At 38.6% G+C, this 15,618-nt stretch overlaps 2 protein-coding genes across 6 annotated transcripts in view; one reads left to right on the forward strand and one right to left on the reverse strand.

Moving 5' to 3' along the window:
• The window catches only part of POLR3G (RNA polymerase III subunit G), a 46,121-nt gene extending 38,051 nt beyond the window's left edge, over positions 1-8,070 (forward strand). For 3 of the 4 annotated variants that reach the window (XM_081089123.1, XM_081089124.1, XM_081089122.1), the window contains one exon: positions 676-1,192. In XM_081089123.1, coding sequence (XP_080945249.1) covers positions 676-762 — 87 coding nt within the window. In that variant the 3' untranslated portion in view covers positions 763-1,192. Of the gene's footprint in view, positions 1-675; positions 1,193-7,973 lie in introns of those variants that run through there. The other variant, XR_013995888.1, reaches the window with a different exon arrangement.
• On the reverse strand, positions 5,471-14,698 carry LYSMD3 (LysM domain containing 3). Of its 2 annotated transcripts, XM_081089120.1 has the most exons (3): positions 14,362-14,698; positions 10,482-10,747; positions 5,471-7,731 (listed from the first exon to the last, which is right to left on the reverse strand). In XM_081089120.1, exons 2-3 carry the CDS (start codon positions 10,734-10,736, stop codon positions 7,066-7,068), a joined length of 921 nt encoding a protein of 306 aa, XP_080945246.1. In that variant the 5' UTR covers positions 10,737-10,747; positions 14,362-14,698; the 3' UTR covers positions 5,471-7,065. The 2 variants fall into 2 exon arrangements, with proteins under 2 accessions (XP_080945246.1, XP_080945245.1); XM_081089119.1 differs by lacking the exon at positions 14,362-14,698 and having other exon boundaries at positions 10,482-11,864.
• Between the last annotated feature and the right edge of the window lie 920 nt (positions 14,699-15,618).

Consider the following 15,618-nt stretch of genomic DNA (forward strand, 5'->3'; position numbering starts at 1 on the left):
TTCTCCACATCCTCACCAGCACTTGTTTGTTGAGAATTTTTGATAGAAAGCATAGAGTTATCTTAAGTCACTTATATGGGTAATAATCTTGGCCATAAGAAGTGGAATATTCCCAGGGACTAATCCCTCTTGTCCTAATGGAAATTGAGTTGCTGAAGATGGAATGTATTACAGCATCCTCTAGTTTTGATTTGGTTTCTTGAGGCCTTTTTGATAGGAAGCAAAACTCCCTCTGCTTTTGCTCAGTTGTGCATTGTGACTGAAAACCTTAGTTCTAGTGTAGTCTAAGGTTAATGTAAAAATTGGCTGTTTCTTTAGTGTCTGTACATTTGTTTTAAATAAGTGCTCAGTGTTTTAGCTAATCATATATCATCCCACTGAGGAGTAATGAATTAAATGTGTCATCCTACTAAAGTGTAATAGGCATCCCTTCATGTTCTCTTAGTTGATGCCTGAGGTGGTGGTCTTGAAGAAAGCAGCACAGGTAGATGCGAGTGAAAACTAATGTGTTTTCTAAGCAGATGGCATAGCAGAGATTCCTTTTAAGCCTGATGTATTTTATTACCTAAATTTGGTATTTGTAAACTTAAAGGGACAGCCTACATATGTTTCTTAATAATAATGTTACTACGCATTCATTTTAATGTTTACTGAGGGATCTATTGTTTCACTTAGGAAAATGACTACATTAATTCATACTTTGACAACGGAGATGATTTTATCGTAGACAGTGATGACAACATGGATGAAGCAACCTATTAGCTATGAAGTTTCCCCAAAAATATTTCTATGGTACAGCTTCTGAGCATTTGGACAGATTTATTTCCTTATTTCTGATAAGGAATGAGTAAGTATTTTTGTTTCTGTTTTATTGACAATATTTGTTACCAAAATATTCAGTACCATTTTGAGTTTACACACTAGTTACTTTACCAATTAGTCTCTGACACTCTGACATTCCTTCCCAAGCACCTCTTTATCCCTCTTACGTATTCAAGTGAAAATTTTACTTTTGGTATTATTTGGATTAGAATGTGCTTAAAGAGTTTTTGCATCTTTTAATCTATATATTCATACTTGAAAAAATTATTTTTATTTAACTGCTTTCTGATCTTTTATAAAACTATTACTTGCCATCATAATGGGTTTCTGTAACCTGAAAGTTGATTTAATACTGCACATGGAGCACTTTAAAAACAAAATACTTGAAATTAATTTTACTTTTTACTTTTACATGGTATGTTCTATGCTACTATATGATGACTCCATAAACCTACCTGAGTTCTTAAAATTGCATATGAGATTAGAAGTTTGTGATAAAAAATATACACAGAGAAAAATATCAGTCAGAGCTATATAAATTTTATAGCTTACATCTCAGCCAGTGCAAAGACTTGGGAGGAATCTTATGTATACTTGAATTTGGTAACTTCATACCACACAATATGTGAAATAATCATCATCTCACTGTAATAACTTTGATATTTCAAATAATTGGGCTTATGAAAAATTAGGCATTTAAATTTGTTCTTTACAAAAGTGTGGGGTAAATTCTAGTCACACAAATCTCACTGCAGAATGCATGTGTGCAACCTGCGAGGCATGATGGCCTCTTATATTTCAAAGGACTTTATAGCCATCCAGTTGGTTTATATAATAGTGCAGAATAAAACTCAGGTCACTTTGAAATTAAGGTTAATCTTTTGTCTTAATTAAAAACTAGCTCCCCTGACTTTTTATAGTGAGAATGAGGGGGAATACCTAAAAACCTTAGCCTCTAAAGACTCACAAATGCCAAAGATTTTGAAGGGAAGTCATATATTTCAAAAATTATTTATTAGTATTACCTACCAAAAGAAATGTTTATTTTTACCTTTTGGGAAGATATCACCCATTACCCTCTAACCTGAAACTCAGAATCCTGGACACTATTTCTACCCGTACTATTAAACTCAACCTTGAAATTGAGCTTGATTTTCTGTAAACAGTTTTCTATAAGAACTGCTTAAAGACCAACCAGACCTTACCATATGTACTCATTCTCTTAGTATCTAGAAATAATCTCTTCTTTATTTAAATGTGTCTGGCCCTCTAAAAAATTATAGCTTGTAAAGTGATTGAAAACACTGTTTTGAGAAACAAACATGTTTTCCTCACAAGATATATTGTAATCTGACTGGATTCCCATCTTGTATTCTGGTGGGAAAAATTTATATTGTCTTGTGCCATTTTGTAAAATGGCTTTCTCAGGAAAAAGATCACTTTCCATTTTAATACTTCCTCAGATAAATCGAGATGGGTGAGGACCGTTATTAGTCCAGTGCTTATGTTGTTCATATGTGAAATATTTCTTTAAAGAAACTTATAAAAAATTTTAAATGGAAAACATGAATAAGTCTACTTTAAAGCAGCAATTGATTGTACTTAGAGTAGAAACCTCACTTAAAGTTTTAGTTGTAATGGGCAGTCATTTAGGATTAATAATTAACATAGGTGTTTTATTTTCTCACTTCCTTAGTATCTTAATATCATTTAATTTATAAAGCTTATCTCTGTGCTTCCGTTTGCTTGCTGTATTGTAAATCTACAGATAACTGCTTGAATAGGGCAGATACACCAAAGATACAGGTATTTTTCTCCCCAGCTTTCATCTGTCTTCAACAGTCTAGTCCTGAAGGTGGTACGACAGCCCTTTGGGCAGGGGTTTGCTTCAGGAAGCCCCAGTCATCTCCCCAAGTGCATTGTCTGTCTCCTTTGGAAAAGAGGCAGAATGTTTGCAGGTTCCTTTGCCAGCATGAACCTTGTTTTTATAGCTTAAAATCTCAGACTGTGAAGTTATTCCATAGGAAGGTAAACTTTAATGCAGAGATAGCATCTTATATATAAAAAAGTACTTGTTGGTGAAGTGTCTTTAAAATTGCTAACAAGCAGATATTGTTTTGTTGCTTTAGTGCTTATTTTTCTGTATTTGTTTACATGTTAAATTCATACAAAACAAAATTGTGTCCTGTTTTATTTTGAACCTACTTAAATATATTTGATAGGGAAAGCTAATTTATTAATACAGATTTTATCTGGTAAAATAACTCAGGGATGCCAGTATTAAATATTCTTGCACAAATCAACAGGAAACTCAAGGTAATTACAGTCATGATAACAAACTAAGAGATTTGGCAGCCAGTGTAATATTAGTGTGATCATTGGCTTCATGGACTGACGAACACTGAATAAAAGAGAATGCTAACGAATTCAGAGGATATTAACCTGCCTTCCCCACTACCTCAAATGTAGTGTCTGTGATTTGCCCTTAATATGGGTAGAAGTCCTGGAGTTAATAAAAACATTTTTTTTATTAAAAAAAGATGTAATTACAGTTTTAAGAGCAAGATGATAATAAAAATGCTAAAAGGATTACATAAATTCCTCCATTGAATAAAAATTCCAAAGAACTTCAATTCTTTTGCTAATGTAGTTTTTAAAAATTAAGTATAAAGGTTTCTTGTTTCATAATTAAATTTACACATAAGTAGAGCACATTATTATGACTGAGCTACAACTCACTAATAAGTTCTGAACCCTGCTTTATGAGGTCTTCTTCCATGAGATCCAAGATCCCTCAAAGAACATTCATCTGAAATTCGTTTTCATTTTATTTACATCCTATAAGTAATCCAGTGAATTTTCAGTATAACAAGGGAGGAATTTGAATTAGTAAACCTTTGGCAATTCGCTCTATCTTACATAGTGTTTTGGGGGTTTGTTTTTAATTGATTTCAGAGAAAGGGAGAGGGAGAAACATCAATGAGAATCACCGTTTTGCCTGCCTCCTGTACAACCCCTACTAAGGATTAAGGCTGCAACCCAGGCATATGCCCTGACCTCCTGATTCATGGGTTGACACTCAACCACCAAGCCACACCGGCCAGGATACACAGTGCATGGTGTCTTTATATCAACTAGTTTCAAAGAAGAGAAAAGGTTTGCTTTATTCAATTAAATTCAACAGCTTCCATTTTAGATTGAATAATAAAATAGAAACTTTATTTTTAAGATCTTTTTAAAATATGAAAAGGGGCAAAAAGTTTTAAAAACCAGTTTTACAAATGTACATACTAATAATGCTCTACAATCCATTTTGCATTTGTATAAAATACATTATACAAAAGATTTATAGTGTATGCATATATAAAGAATTAAATATTGCATTCAGAGATTTCTATGCTCTAACAGTGCAATATGCACATACTTAGAAAATACTGACTTCCTGAGCAACATTGTTGTAATTGCAAATAATGATTCCCATCACAAAGCGCCAGTTAAATACTTCTAAAAACTCCATCTTAACTCTATAGCGCTTTGGATCCTTGTTTCATATTTCTAAAACTCCAGCAGTATCCTTCATATTCCCAAGTAGGTAATTTTAGAAGTAGATATCTTTAAAAAGAATTGTTAAGCAATGAACTATTATGGTTCACTGAAAGAACTCTTCAGGCCACTGAACAGCAAGTAGAGTCCAGAAAAAGAAAAAGCTTTAGAAAACAAAAAGTCCTCTGGATAAATTAATTTTACATTGCAGTCTTCTAATTCTTACTGTGTCCAGCAGACTCTATCATCAAATTTCCTTAAACAGCATTTGTTAGTTCAAATCAACCTTAACCATTGGTACCGACTTTAAAAAAAACAATTCTCCTCCTAGTTTTCTTCACTTGTAACTCTCATTTTTTAAGTGAACCAAAGTTGTTACTTTCATTCATATATATATATATATATATATATATATATATATATATATATTCTAATGTGAAACCGCAAAGTAAATTCAAATAAGGGTTTCAACACAATTAAAATTCACAATTTTTCTTATTTTATTAAGTTTTACAAAGTAATCTGCATTTGCTACAAGTTTTGAGGTATATTAGTACTTTATAAAAGCTAAATTATTCTCTACTAAATGTTTAGGAATTTTTTTCTTTTAAAAGTGACACAATTAGAATCTATAATTCTATATATAACAGAATTATAATTCAAATTATATTCAATTAAAAATATAGAATTCAGGTATAATGTGTGCTTCAAGGAATAGGACACTAATAAATACACAGTACACTTCACTACTTTAAAAATAACTTATCCTGGGAATCAGACCTCTCTATCACAATCTCAAAGTACCACTAGTAAAAAGGAATTACTGACTTTCCTTAATTTCATCACTTTGATGTAAACAAAGTTCTTCAAAGGACATCTAATCCATTCTACCTTAAAATATTGGTATTTTCTTCCCTAAAACTTGATTTTTCAGCAGGCTTAATAAATACAATGTAAACTGACCAAGTTAACATTGAGCATAAATTACAAAGATCACACTCCTCAAGATGCCAAGGCACATTAAAATAATTTTTTACATTTTAAACTACAGAGTTACTCAAAGAATCAATTTGCTACAATTTCCACATTAACACTTTTTGGTCATTTTCTAAGGTCCTCAAACATATGCAAAGGTTTTGTTAATTCACGTCCTTGTCCTATCTTTTTACACTTTGTTGCTGAAGATACATGAAATCCTATTTACCACATATGCTTATTCACACCACTTTGTATCAAGATTGGAGTTTGAAATACAAAGTGGTCAAAAAGCTGAAACATTAAAATTAGGAAATAATGCCCAGAAAATGAGGTGGTATTACAGATCTTAAGGTACATACTTTATTATACATAAAACAGGCAATCCAGATTCCACCAACTCTTGCTTCTAATGAATCATTTTAGTTACATTTTTAAAAAACACACACTTTAAAAAACTATATGAAACCAGTATGCAAATGTTTATCTGGCAGATCCATAGATTTTAAAAAGTGGCCCCGTACACTTTTGGCTTCTGTTCCTCAATTTCATGCTATAGTTCAAGGGGAAAAAAGGTTTAAGTTGAACATTTTTCTCTTTGAAAAAGTTTAAGGTATCAACAAATAAAGCAATGTGTCCGTTATTGCTAATGCCAAAGGTGTCTTTACTCCTGCTTTTGCTTAATGAACCATTTTCTGCAACAGACATCAGAGGCAGACAGTGAAAACTTGTTTTGACCCCATTAATTTGTGCTTGATAGCGAAAGTGGAGGCAAATTTATACAGCCTATGTAATGAATCCCACTGGACCATCTGAAATAATGCCTTTTACTTCTAAAAATATTAGCTTACATATTTTATAAGGCATTAAATATAATTAAGGCATGTTACCGTATGTAACACAGCAACATCTTATCACAGTATGTAGGAAATTACTTTCTAAATTATGCTAACCTATACATGTATAACACTTTTCAAAGAATTGCAAAAGTGCTTCAAATATCAGGCCAATATAATGACTTAAAAATCAAAAGCGGAGGCAGCACTCTTTTTAAGAGACAAAGATCACTTTAGGTTTTTTACCTAATCCAGTGTTCTAGTGACCAATTGGCAACTTCTCAACCATAACACATTATTTTAGGGCTTAAAAATATTTAATTTCTATCTTAGCCTCTATTACAGATATCACACATCGCTTTCCTACTTCTGTGTCTACTTACATCTTCATAGCATATGTGCTACACTTGTTTTCAAAAGTTTTAAAATAGAGTAGTAAGTATGTGCTATCATAAATAATTTTACAAACTTTTGCAACTAAATATTTTGATGGTTCACAGTAGTAAATTTTCTTCAGTTGCAGATATCTGGTGCTATCATTATTCTACTTAACAAACATTAATAACCTTAATTATTTAAATAAAAATTAAACATAACTGGTCTTGAATAAGAAAAATGTTTTCCAAGTTAAGAACTTCCTGGACACATAAAATACATTTTTGCTTTAAACATTGATACAACATATAAATTTACTGTTCTCAATATCAACAACTAACAACTGCAGGAATTTTATACTCAATCCATTTGTAAATGGCTCAAAAAAACCCTGAAAAACAAAAGCATCTTCAATCTTCCTAATTTCTGCTTTTGAAGTGGTTATTGAATATAACTGATTCACCACAGTCCAGATGAACCTGTGACCATTAACACTGTAATTACGAGCTAATTGCTATGTTTTGTGTTGAGCATCAGGAGACTGAGAGTTGTGACTATGCAGTTTATGATCATCTTGTTGGCCAAATGGTATTCCTTTAGTTGGAGCAATTCCATTTTCCATTTCTCTCGGCTGTGATGGGGGTGTGACTCCTGAATGCAAATGTGTAGAATCCACTGTTGAATGGTGACTAACATCCACTTTAGCTAAAATTTCATAATAGAGCAAATAAAATACTGGCGTTATTATACCCACTATCAGCATTATCACTACAGCTGCCCACCATCCTATTCCCCAGTCTGCTCCATAATAAGGATCCTTACGTTGAATGTTTTTGTTATCAGGTTCAAAACGTATCTGTTGTGCTGTTAAGGCAGACACCACCTCGTTAAGATTCTCTCTTTTGGTGTCTGTACATTTTACTAATTGTTCTATGTCTCGGTCTACTTCTTTTAAGAAGCTACCAGCTGACTCACTGGAAGAAAGAGAATCATTAAGTGACAAAATTTCCTGTTGCTCTGGAACGTATTCAACAGATGAAGGACGTGAAGCCTGTCTTCCTTTTGGAGGATAAAGTGTTTCAGTCAATGAACTAAACTTTTTTACTGGAATTTTGACAGACCTAAGGGCAAAAAAGTCTTGATCACTGATGAGATTGTTGACCCTCTTGATATCTGCTACCTGTTAAAACAAAACAAAACAAAACATTCAATTGAATTCTAAATCAAAATAGAGGTAGCGATAATCATTCATCCCACTTATTTTCGGAGAGGGGGGAAAAGAGTTGCTTAATTATTAGTAGCATTAAGTTATCATACCCAGAGAGATTGTATTTTATTTGTGGACAACAGTTCTACACAACTTATGATCTACCAGTCTTAGGAAATCACCAACTAACTTTTTATTATCTCCCATGTTTACAGCCTAATGTCAGCTATTTAAGTAGATTCCAGCATATATGTCTGAAATGCGGATGAATGATCTCAACTAGAGATATATATTTGTGGTTTACCAGCAAAATGGCAACAAGAGTAGGATGGATTCACTAGAAAAAGACAGGAATAAAAGGTAACACAGGAAAGACCCCTAAGGAATGCCAACATTTGAGAGGTATGTTGAGTAAGAGAAATCCACAAAGGAGATTAAGAGTGACCAGGAAAGTAATAGATGAGGGTGGTTATTAAAAGCATGGACTATCTGGGTTTGAACGACTGCTCTGACACTTTCCAGCTGTATGATTTGGGGCAAGGTGTTTAACCTCTCTGAAATCCAGTTTCCTCATGGAAAATGACAGTGATACTACTACTTACCATATAAGGTTGTTGTAAAGATTAATCAATTAAAGAACATTTAGAAAAGTGGTATATAGTATGTTATGTAAATATCAGCTATTCTTAAATATCAGGAAAATCAGAAACCTGCAGTATCCAGGTCAAACAAAGAGAGTTTTTAGGAGGGAGTGGTGAACTGGATCAATGGCAGATTACTGATCAAGTCCAATGAAGACAGAATTTCTTGTGGGAAAAATCATCTCCCTTGAAGTGTATGTGTGGAAGCAGGGAGAGAGGATTGAAGAGTAAAGAGGAGATGAGAGACAGTAAAGATAAAGGGTCTTTGTCATTTGACTACCTCAAGATAGTTTTTTCTTAAAGCAAATGATTCATCAACAACCAACAAAAAAAGATTAAACAACCAACAAAACAAAAAGACAACTAACCAAATGGGAGATGTTATTTGCAAACAACAGCTCTGACAAGGGGATAATATCCAAAATATACAAAGAACTCATACAACTCAACACCTATCAGCTATGAAAGTGTGTACACATTTTTTGGGGGGACATCCTATATGTGTGTGTTTCTATTTCAGGTAACTATGACAGAAAATCATAAAATGTTTGCAAGTATAGCAATAATTTACATTATGAAAAATTTGGAGGATGAGGATGAAAATATTAATCAGAAAAAACTGACATGAGATTTCATACTTATAAAAAAGCATATATATCTATATTTTACAGGAATAATTTCAGGTAGCAAATCCTAAATTAGTATTTAGAATTCCATGCATACATTTAAAAACTATTCTAACAGTCTTATTTTTAAGTATATAGAAATGATATCTTTGTAATTACTATTTTAAGTTATTAGGAAGTATTTAAGAAGTTCACTTTAAAATGTACAAGGTACTAGCGGGTGGGCGTGGCTGGGGAGAGGTCTGTGGGGGGAAAAGGAAACATGTAATACTTTAAACAATAAAGAATTTAAATTAAAAATAAATAAAATGTACGAGGTACATACATTTCAAAATTCTATTGGATGTATGAGAACAAAAAGTTTGCAAACCAATGTTCTAAACAGTTTCCCTATCAGTGTGTTTACATGAAAACAGATTTCATGCTAAGGATGCAAGATTGAAATGACACAGATATAAAATGGGTTTAAACAGTGACACAGATATAAAATGGGTTTAAACAGTTTAGTATCTACTAAAATAAGAAATATGCCCTAACCAGTTTGGCTTACTGGGTAAAGTGTTGGCCTGCGGACTGAAGGGTCCTGGGTTCAATTCCGGTCAAGGGCATGTACTTTGGTTGCGGGCACATCCCCAGTGGGGGGTGTGCAGGAGGCAGCTGATCAATGTTTCACTCTCGTTGATGTTTCCAACTCTCTAACCCTCTCCCTTCCTCTCTGTAAAAAATCAATAAAATATATTTTAAAAAATAAATAAATAATAAATATACTTTTCCTTTATCAATCCCACTTTTGGAAATCTATTCTACAGAAATAAAAGTACCTCAATTTAAAGATATAGTTGTAAAGATATGCACAGCACAATAGAAAACTCAGCGAAAATCCTGACTACCCATGAGTATGAGAATGGCTTAATAATTATGGTACATCCATACTACGGAAAATTATATATATAAAATAATGAGTTAGATCTATGAGGGACTATCCATGATAAACTAAGAAGTGAAAAAGGCAAAAGCAACTTGCAGAGTAACAGGCATGGTATAAACCAATTTTAAAAACACAAAAACCACCAACCTCCCATGAATTTTATCTATGTGTATTCTTAAAAGCAGAAAGAAGGTATGAAAAGATAGACAATGTGCTATCTCAGGAAACTGGGGCAAGGAAAAACTCCCTTATATGATTTTACATTCTCTTACTACTTGGATAAGGAGAAAAAGATAACATATTTGGGTGTTATTCAGTACTGAAAATAGAAGCATGGATTTAGGAATAACAAGAAATTCAAGTATTCACTTAAAAATTTAAAAAGTTAACATCCACCAACAGGATACAGATTTCTATGGAAAGAAGAAAAGGGGAGGAGGAGCAAAATAAAAAGGCACAGAATTTATTTCACTTTGTGTTATGAACAAATAATTTATTTTGGACTGCTATTGCAAAATCAAAACTTACCGTACAACAGTATTGGAGGGCTATTGCATTTAAAGTATCTCCTTCCTGTATATCTTTTGTTAATACTATAATGTCATCTAGTCTATCCCTTGATGTACTTCTCCGGATTTTCTCTTTTCCTCTGGATCGAAGCTCATATACTTCAGCATCCTCCTCCAAAACATCACTCTCTGTACAATTTCCAAATGTATATACTTGACCACTGGAAAGAATTCCTGGAAGAGGAAAACTGCGATTCTGATGCCTCCCTGCCATAATGTCAAAACCTGGGGGGGAGAAAGCAGAGAAAAGTTTAAAATATAGCTGATCCATTTGACTGGCTTTACATGAGTCATACATTCAGGACAGAATGGTTTTAGTTATTTTAAATTTTAGGTTCAAGTTTTATACCTGACGAAGTACAGTGAATATATTTGGCAGTGGAGACAATGGTATGGGATGAAGAGGTAATCCATTCTTTAGACCATATACCACAAAACATGTAAGGTGATTATATTTTCTTTCTTTTTAAAAAAAGATGTATTTTTATTGATTTTTCAGAGAGAAACGGAGATTGGTAGATAGAAACATGGATTAACTGCCTCCTACATGGCCCCTACTGGGAGCCCACAACCCGGGCATGTGCCCTGACCAGGAATCAAACAAGTGACCACATGGTTCATGGGTTGATGCTCAACCATTGAGCCATACTGGCCTGGCTAATAAAAAAAATTGCTATAATCATTTTGTAGGTAAAAAAATTAAATTCCCCTTATTTTGAGTATGAGAATAAAATGAGATAACTACTTTTATATAATCTTAAAAACATGTGAGAATATATATATATATGTATATACACACACACACAATGTTTTATAGGTACACACACAAATACTTTTATAAACCCAAAACTTTTTGGGGTTGAAATATTTTTTGCACTACCTACCTACCTACCTACCTACCTCTTTGGATCATACTGACATCATTTTTTATATTTACTACAGTAGGTGACTTCTACATAGATCATGATTTTGCTCTTGACCAGGGATTTTTCTTCTCTGGAAGCTTTTCAGAAAAGACATTGTAAGACTGAATGAGAGCTGGCCTAAGCTAAAAACATGTATCAATAAATTATTTTTGTTTTACTGCATACTCACAACTCACCTTCATCAAGTTACTCTATTCTCATTAAAAATGAACAATATGAGAACAAACTAATTCCACATTCCCATTTTAGCTTGAAGAACTGTTACATTTAATACCCTGGTGAAGGACAATCAACATGCAAAGAACATGGGAAAGGAGTGTTCAGAGGAGAAAGAAACCGTATGTCATAAAAGCCAAGGCAAAATTATGTCTCAAAAAGAAGGACTTAGTTCACTTGTGAATATTATAAACAAGTACCAAATGAAAATGAGAAAAAAAGAAATCAGAAAACACAAACTCCAAAAGTCTGTGAAGTTTGGATGACAATAAATTATACTTTCTATGTAGACAGATACTTACAGATTTTTTGGAACAATTTCATGTAATTGAACCCAACCCCTGAAAACCAGTTTCTGACCCTGTTCTATGGCAACATAATGCTTTAAAAACTCAAAGGTTTCCATTCAGATAACACAGATAACTAATAGTTATATATTAAGTAGATTATTTCACCTATTCCTCCAGGTGCTACATTATTTATTACCTACCATTCACTGGGACTCCTGACAGCTACCAAACGAAAGAAAGCTCCCCACATTTTCCATCTCAAAAGCAATTTTGAAGGCCTGATCAATTCTTTCAAGTAACAAAGTGATTCATCTTGTTTTAGCACCATAATAAACTAGGGATGCTTTAATATTCAAAAAGCTGAAAGAATATCTCACTTTCACCTTAAATAATTATTTTATTTCCACTTATTTAATCAAGTATTTTTGATCCTCTGTCTTTAATCTAGGGAATGCCTGTGAATCCTATGATTCATAGGCACATTTTATATGTATGCATATTTTTCTAGGGAAAGTATGATTTTCGTATTTTCAAAAGGTGTCCATGACTTTAAAAAGTTAATAACCACTTAATATACCACAGCTTAAACATGGCTATACTGTCCCAGTTATGCCACCTGTTAGAATTTTTCTACCTCATATATTGTACCCCACAATGGCTTAGTACATTCAGCTAAAAGTCACTGAGCAATGCCCAAAAACCATTTTAGATATTTATATCAACCTCTGTCCATGATATATCTATGCTAATAATAGAGGTGGGTGCCAATTGTCTGGGACGCAGTCACAGTAACTACCAAACAAACAGCAGGCTGCATGGGGCGACCAGGGTGGGGGTGGGGGCAGTTGGGAGTAACCAGGCTGGTGGGGGGGGGGGGCAGTTGGGGGCAACTAGGCCAGCAGGGGGACAGTTGAGGGCAACCAGGGCTGCGGAGGTTGGGGAGGGGGCAGTGAGGTGCGACCAGGCCAGTGGGGTGGGGGGAGGGCAGTAAGGGGCAACCAGGCCAGCAGAGGGGAGGGGGCGGGGAGGGCAGTTGGGGGCAACCAGGCCGGTGGGGGGGAGGGGGCGAGGAAGGCAGTTGGGGGCAACCAGGCATGTGGGGGCGGGGCAGTTAGGGGCGATCAGGTTGGCAGGCAGGTGGTTAGGGGTGATCAGGCTTGCTGCGGGAGGGGTCAGTTAGGGGTGATCAGGTTGGCAGGCAGGTGGTTAGGGGTGATCAGGCTTGCTGCGGGAGAGGTCAGTTAGGGGTGATCAGTCAGGCAGGCAGGTGGTTAGGGGTGATCAGGTTGGCAGGCAGGTGGTTAGGGGTGATCAGGCTTGCTGCGGGAGGGGTCAGTTAGGGGTGATCAGGTTGGCAGGCAGGTGGTTAGGGGTGATCAGGCTTGCTGCGGGAGGGGTCAGTTAGGGGTGATCAGTCAGGCAGGCAGGTGAGCAGTTAGGAGCCAGCCGGCTGGATTGTGAGACCCCCACCCCCCACCCCTGTAATCCGTGCACCGGGCCTGTAGTGGTAAAATAATATTTGAAGACTGGACTTTATCTGTCTCACTAGCTCTTAACTCCCCCTGGCAGGAGATGCAGGCAGCAGAAACCACCCGCTGGCATTGCTTCTGAATCATCAAGAGCTGGTTGTGTGTCTCGCTGCGGAGAAGCTAGACTTTGGCCGGGCGGACGACCATCTGAGCAGCTGCGGGAGATTAGCAGGGACACAGTCCTTGGTCCTCTGGTCTTCATTCTCTCTGGGCGAGAAAAAGGCACGGACCTCCCCTCCGGGAGAGGAGGCCAAGCCAGCCTGTCCGCAGGTTCCGAGCAGCCACAAACCCGCCACCGGCTGCGTCAGCCCGGCCTGCGGGGGTCCGCGGCTCTCGGACGCCTCGGCCCCGGGTCACTGCTGGGGGCGTTTCGCGGCGACGTTCCCGAGACGCGGGACCGGAGGGCCTGCCCGGGGACCAGGGAGCTCAGCACCGGGGCAGCAGCGCCAATTCCGTGTTTAAAAACTTAACTTCCCTCCCTCCCCAGCCCACACGTCTAGCTTTTCCTTTCCGTGTCATTCCCTGCGACGAGTCAACCCCAGGTGTCCATGTCACACACATGACACTTGGTTGATGGGGACAAGATGCCGTCAGCGAGTATGCAATACAGACACCAAGGGGTGGGAGAAAGCGTGTTTGGGGCGAAAACTGCGTCGGTCCGGCACGCAGAACTCCTTCCCCGGGGCCTCAGTTTCCCCAACAATGTGCCGCGGGGCTTTGGTGGGGGCCTGTCTCCCCGGTCTCCACCTCAGTCCCCTCCACCGCCCCCAACACAGCCGCGGCCAATGGCCCCGCGTCGCCTCCGGGGAGAATGCGGCGGGGGCCCAACCCTGCCGCGCGGAACGGAGCCACTCCCCACCGCTTGCCGCCATCTTTACCTGTCCCGTTAGCAAGGGGGACGCCACGAGGAGACGGCACCCGAGTCCGCCGCCGCTGCCGTCCCAGGGAAGTTCATGGCCGAACGCCTGTCTTTGGCTGCCACCGTTTTCCTCTTACGCCGCCGCCGCCGCCACCGCCAAGGCCAAAGTCTCCGCCTTCCCGGCCTTGCGCCGCCGCCACGTCCGCAAACCTGCGATGCGTCATCGCGTCCAGTGGGCGGAGGTGGGACGGGGTGGGGGGAGGCGGAGGGCGGGGGCGTAGTAGCCCGCTCCGAACCCGGTCTCCAACTGCCATGCGGGCGCGCAGGCGCAGGGACGCCGCGGCCCCGCCCCACCTGCCCCCGCTGGAGGCTCCGCCCCACCCGCCCCATGCAGGCTCCGCCCCACTCGCCCCCTGCAGGCCCCGCCCCCTCGCCCCCCCTCTCTGCAGGCTCCGCCCCACTCGCCCTCGCTGCAGGCTCCGCCCCACCCGCCCCATGCAGGCTCCACCCCACCCGCCCCATGCAGGCTCCGCCCCACTCGCCCCCTGCAGGCTCCGCCCCACTCGCCCCTCCTCGCTGCAGGCTCCGCCCCCCTCGCCCCCCCACGCTGCAGGCTCCGCCCCCCTCGCCCCCCCTCGCTGCAGGCTCCGCGGCCGAGTTCTCAGCTAACTCGGTTCCCGGGCGGCCGCGGCGGTGTTTTTGTCCTTCATCTGCACAGCGCGGCGGTGTTTTTGTCCTTCATCTGCACAGCGCGGCCACACTCTCGGGAAAGCGCCGAGTGAGGCGGCGCGGGGGACTTGCCGAGGGCTGTTGTGCATTTCTTACTGCGCTGCATCTGGAGGTTTCTGCAGGGTGGGGATGGACGCGCATAATCACAGTATTGACGCCTGTGTGTTATAAAATTGCCCTACGCTTATTTCTCTTCATGCTGAAGCCTCTAGACCTCTGCAGAAGAGGCAAAACACTGGAGAAAAAACCCTTTAGGCGGCGGAAGATGATTATTTCGGCCTTGGTCTTTATAGGTAAAGAGAGCGAGCCACCTAGAGTCAGGCCCTGGGAAATGTTTGCCCTCTAGCCCTGGTTCTCAGGCTTCCTGTCTTCAATGAGACAAAGCTAACTACATACAAATTGTAACTTATTTTGTTTCGAAAAATAACTGAAAGTCATTGGTGGTTACAGTTGAGGTGTATGAGATAATAACGAACAGATTAGTTTGTCCAATGACCTCATACGTGATTTTTCTCAGGACTTTACTAAATGACTATTTGAATTTAGG

Source organism: Myotis nattereri, assembly GCF_964212035.1.
Source record: "Myotis nattereri genome assembly, chromosome: 4".
In the NCBI taxonomy this organism is placed as follows: domain Eukaryota; kingdom Metazoa; phylum Chordata; class Mammalia; order Chiroptera; family Vespertilionidae; genus Myotis; species Myotis nattereri.

What these genes read in the sequence shown, in the direction of transcription:
- LYSMD3 (XM_081089119.1), bottom strand. Translation starts at nt 10,820, where the DNA reads ATGTATGACTCATGTAAAGCCAGTCAAATGGATCAGCTATATTTTAAA. An exon ending in CCCTCCAATACTGTTGTACG is followed by an intron (nt 7,732 to 10,481) that starts GTAAGTTTTGAT and finishes TTGTTTTAACAG; the next exon opens with GTAGCAGATATCAAGAGGGT.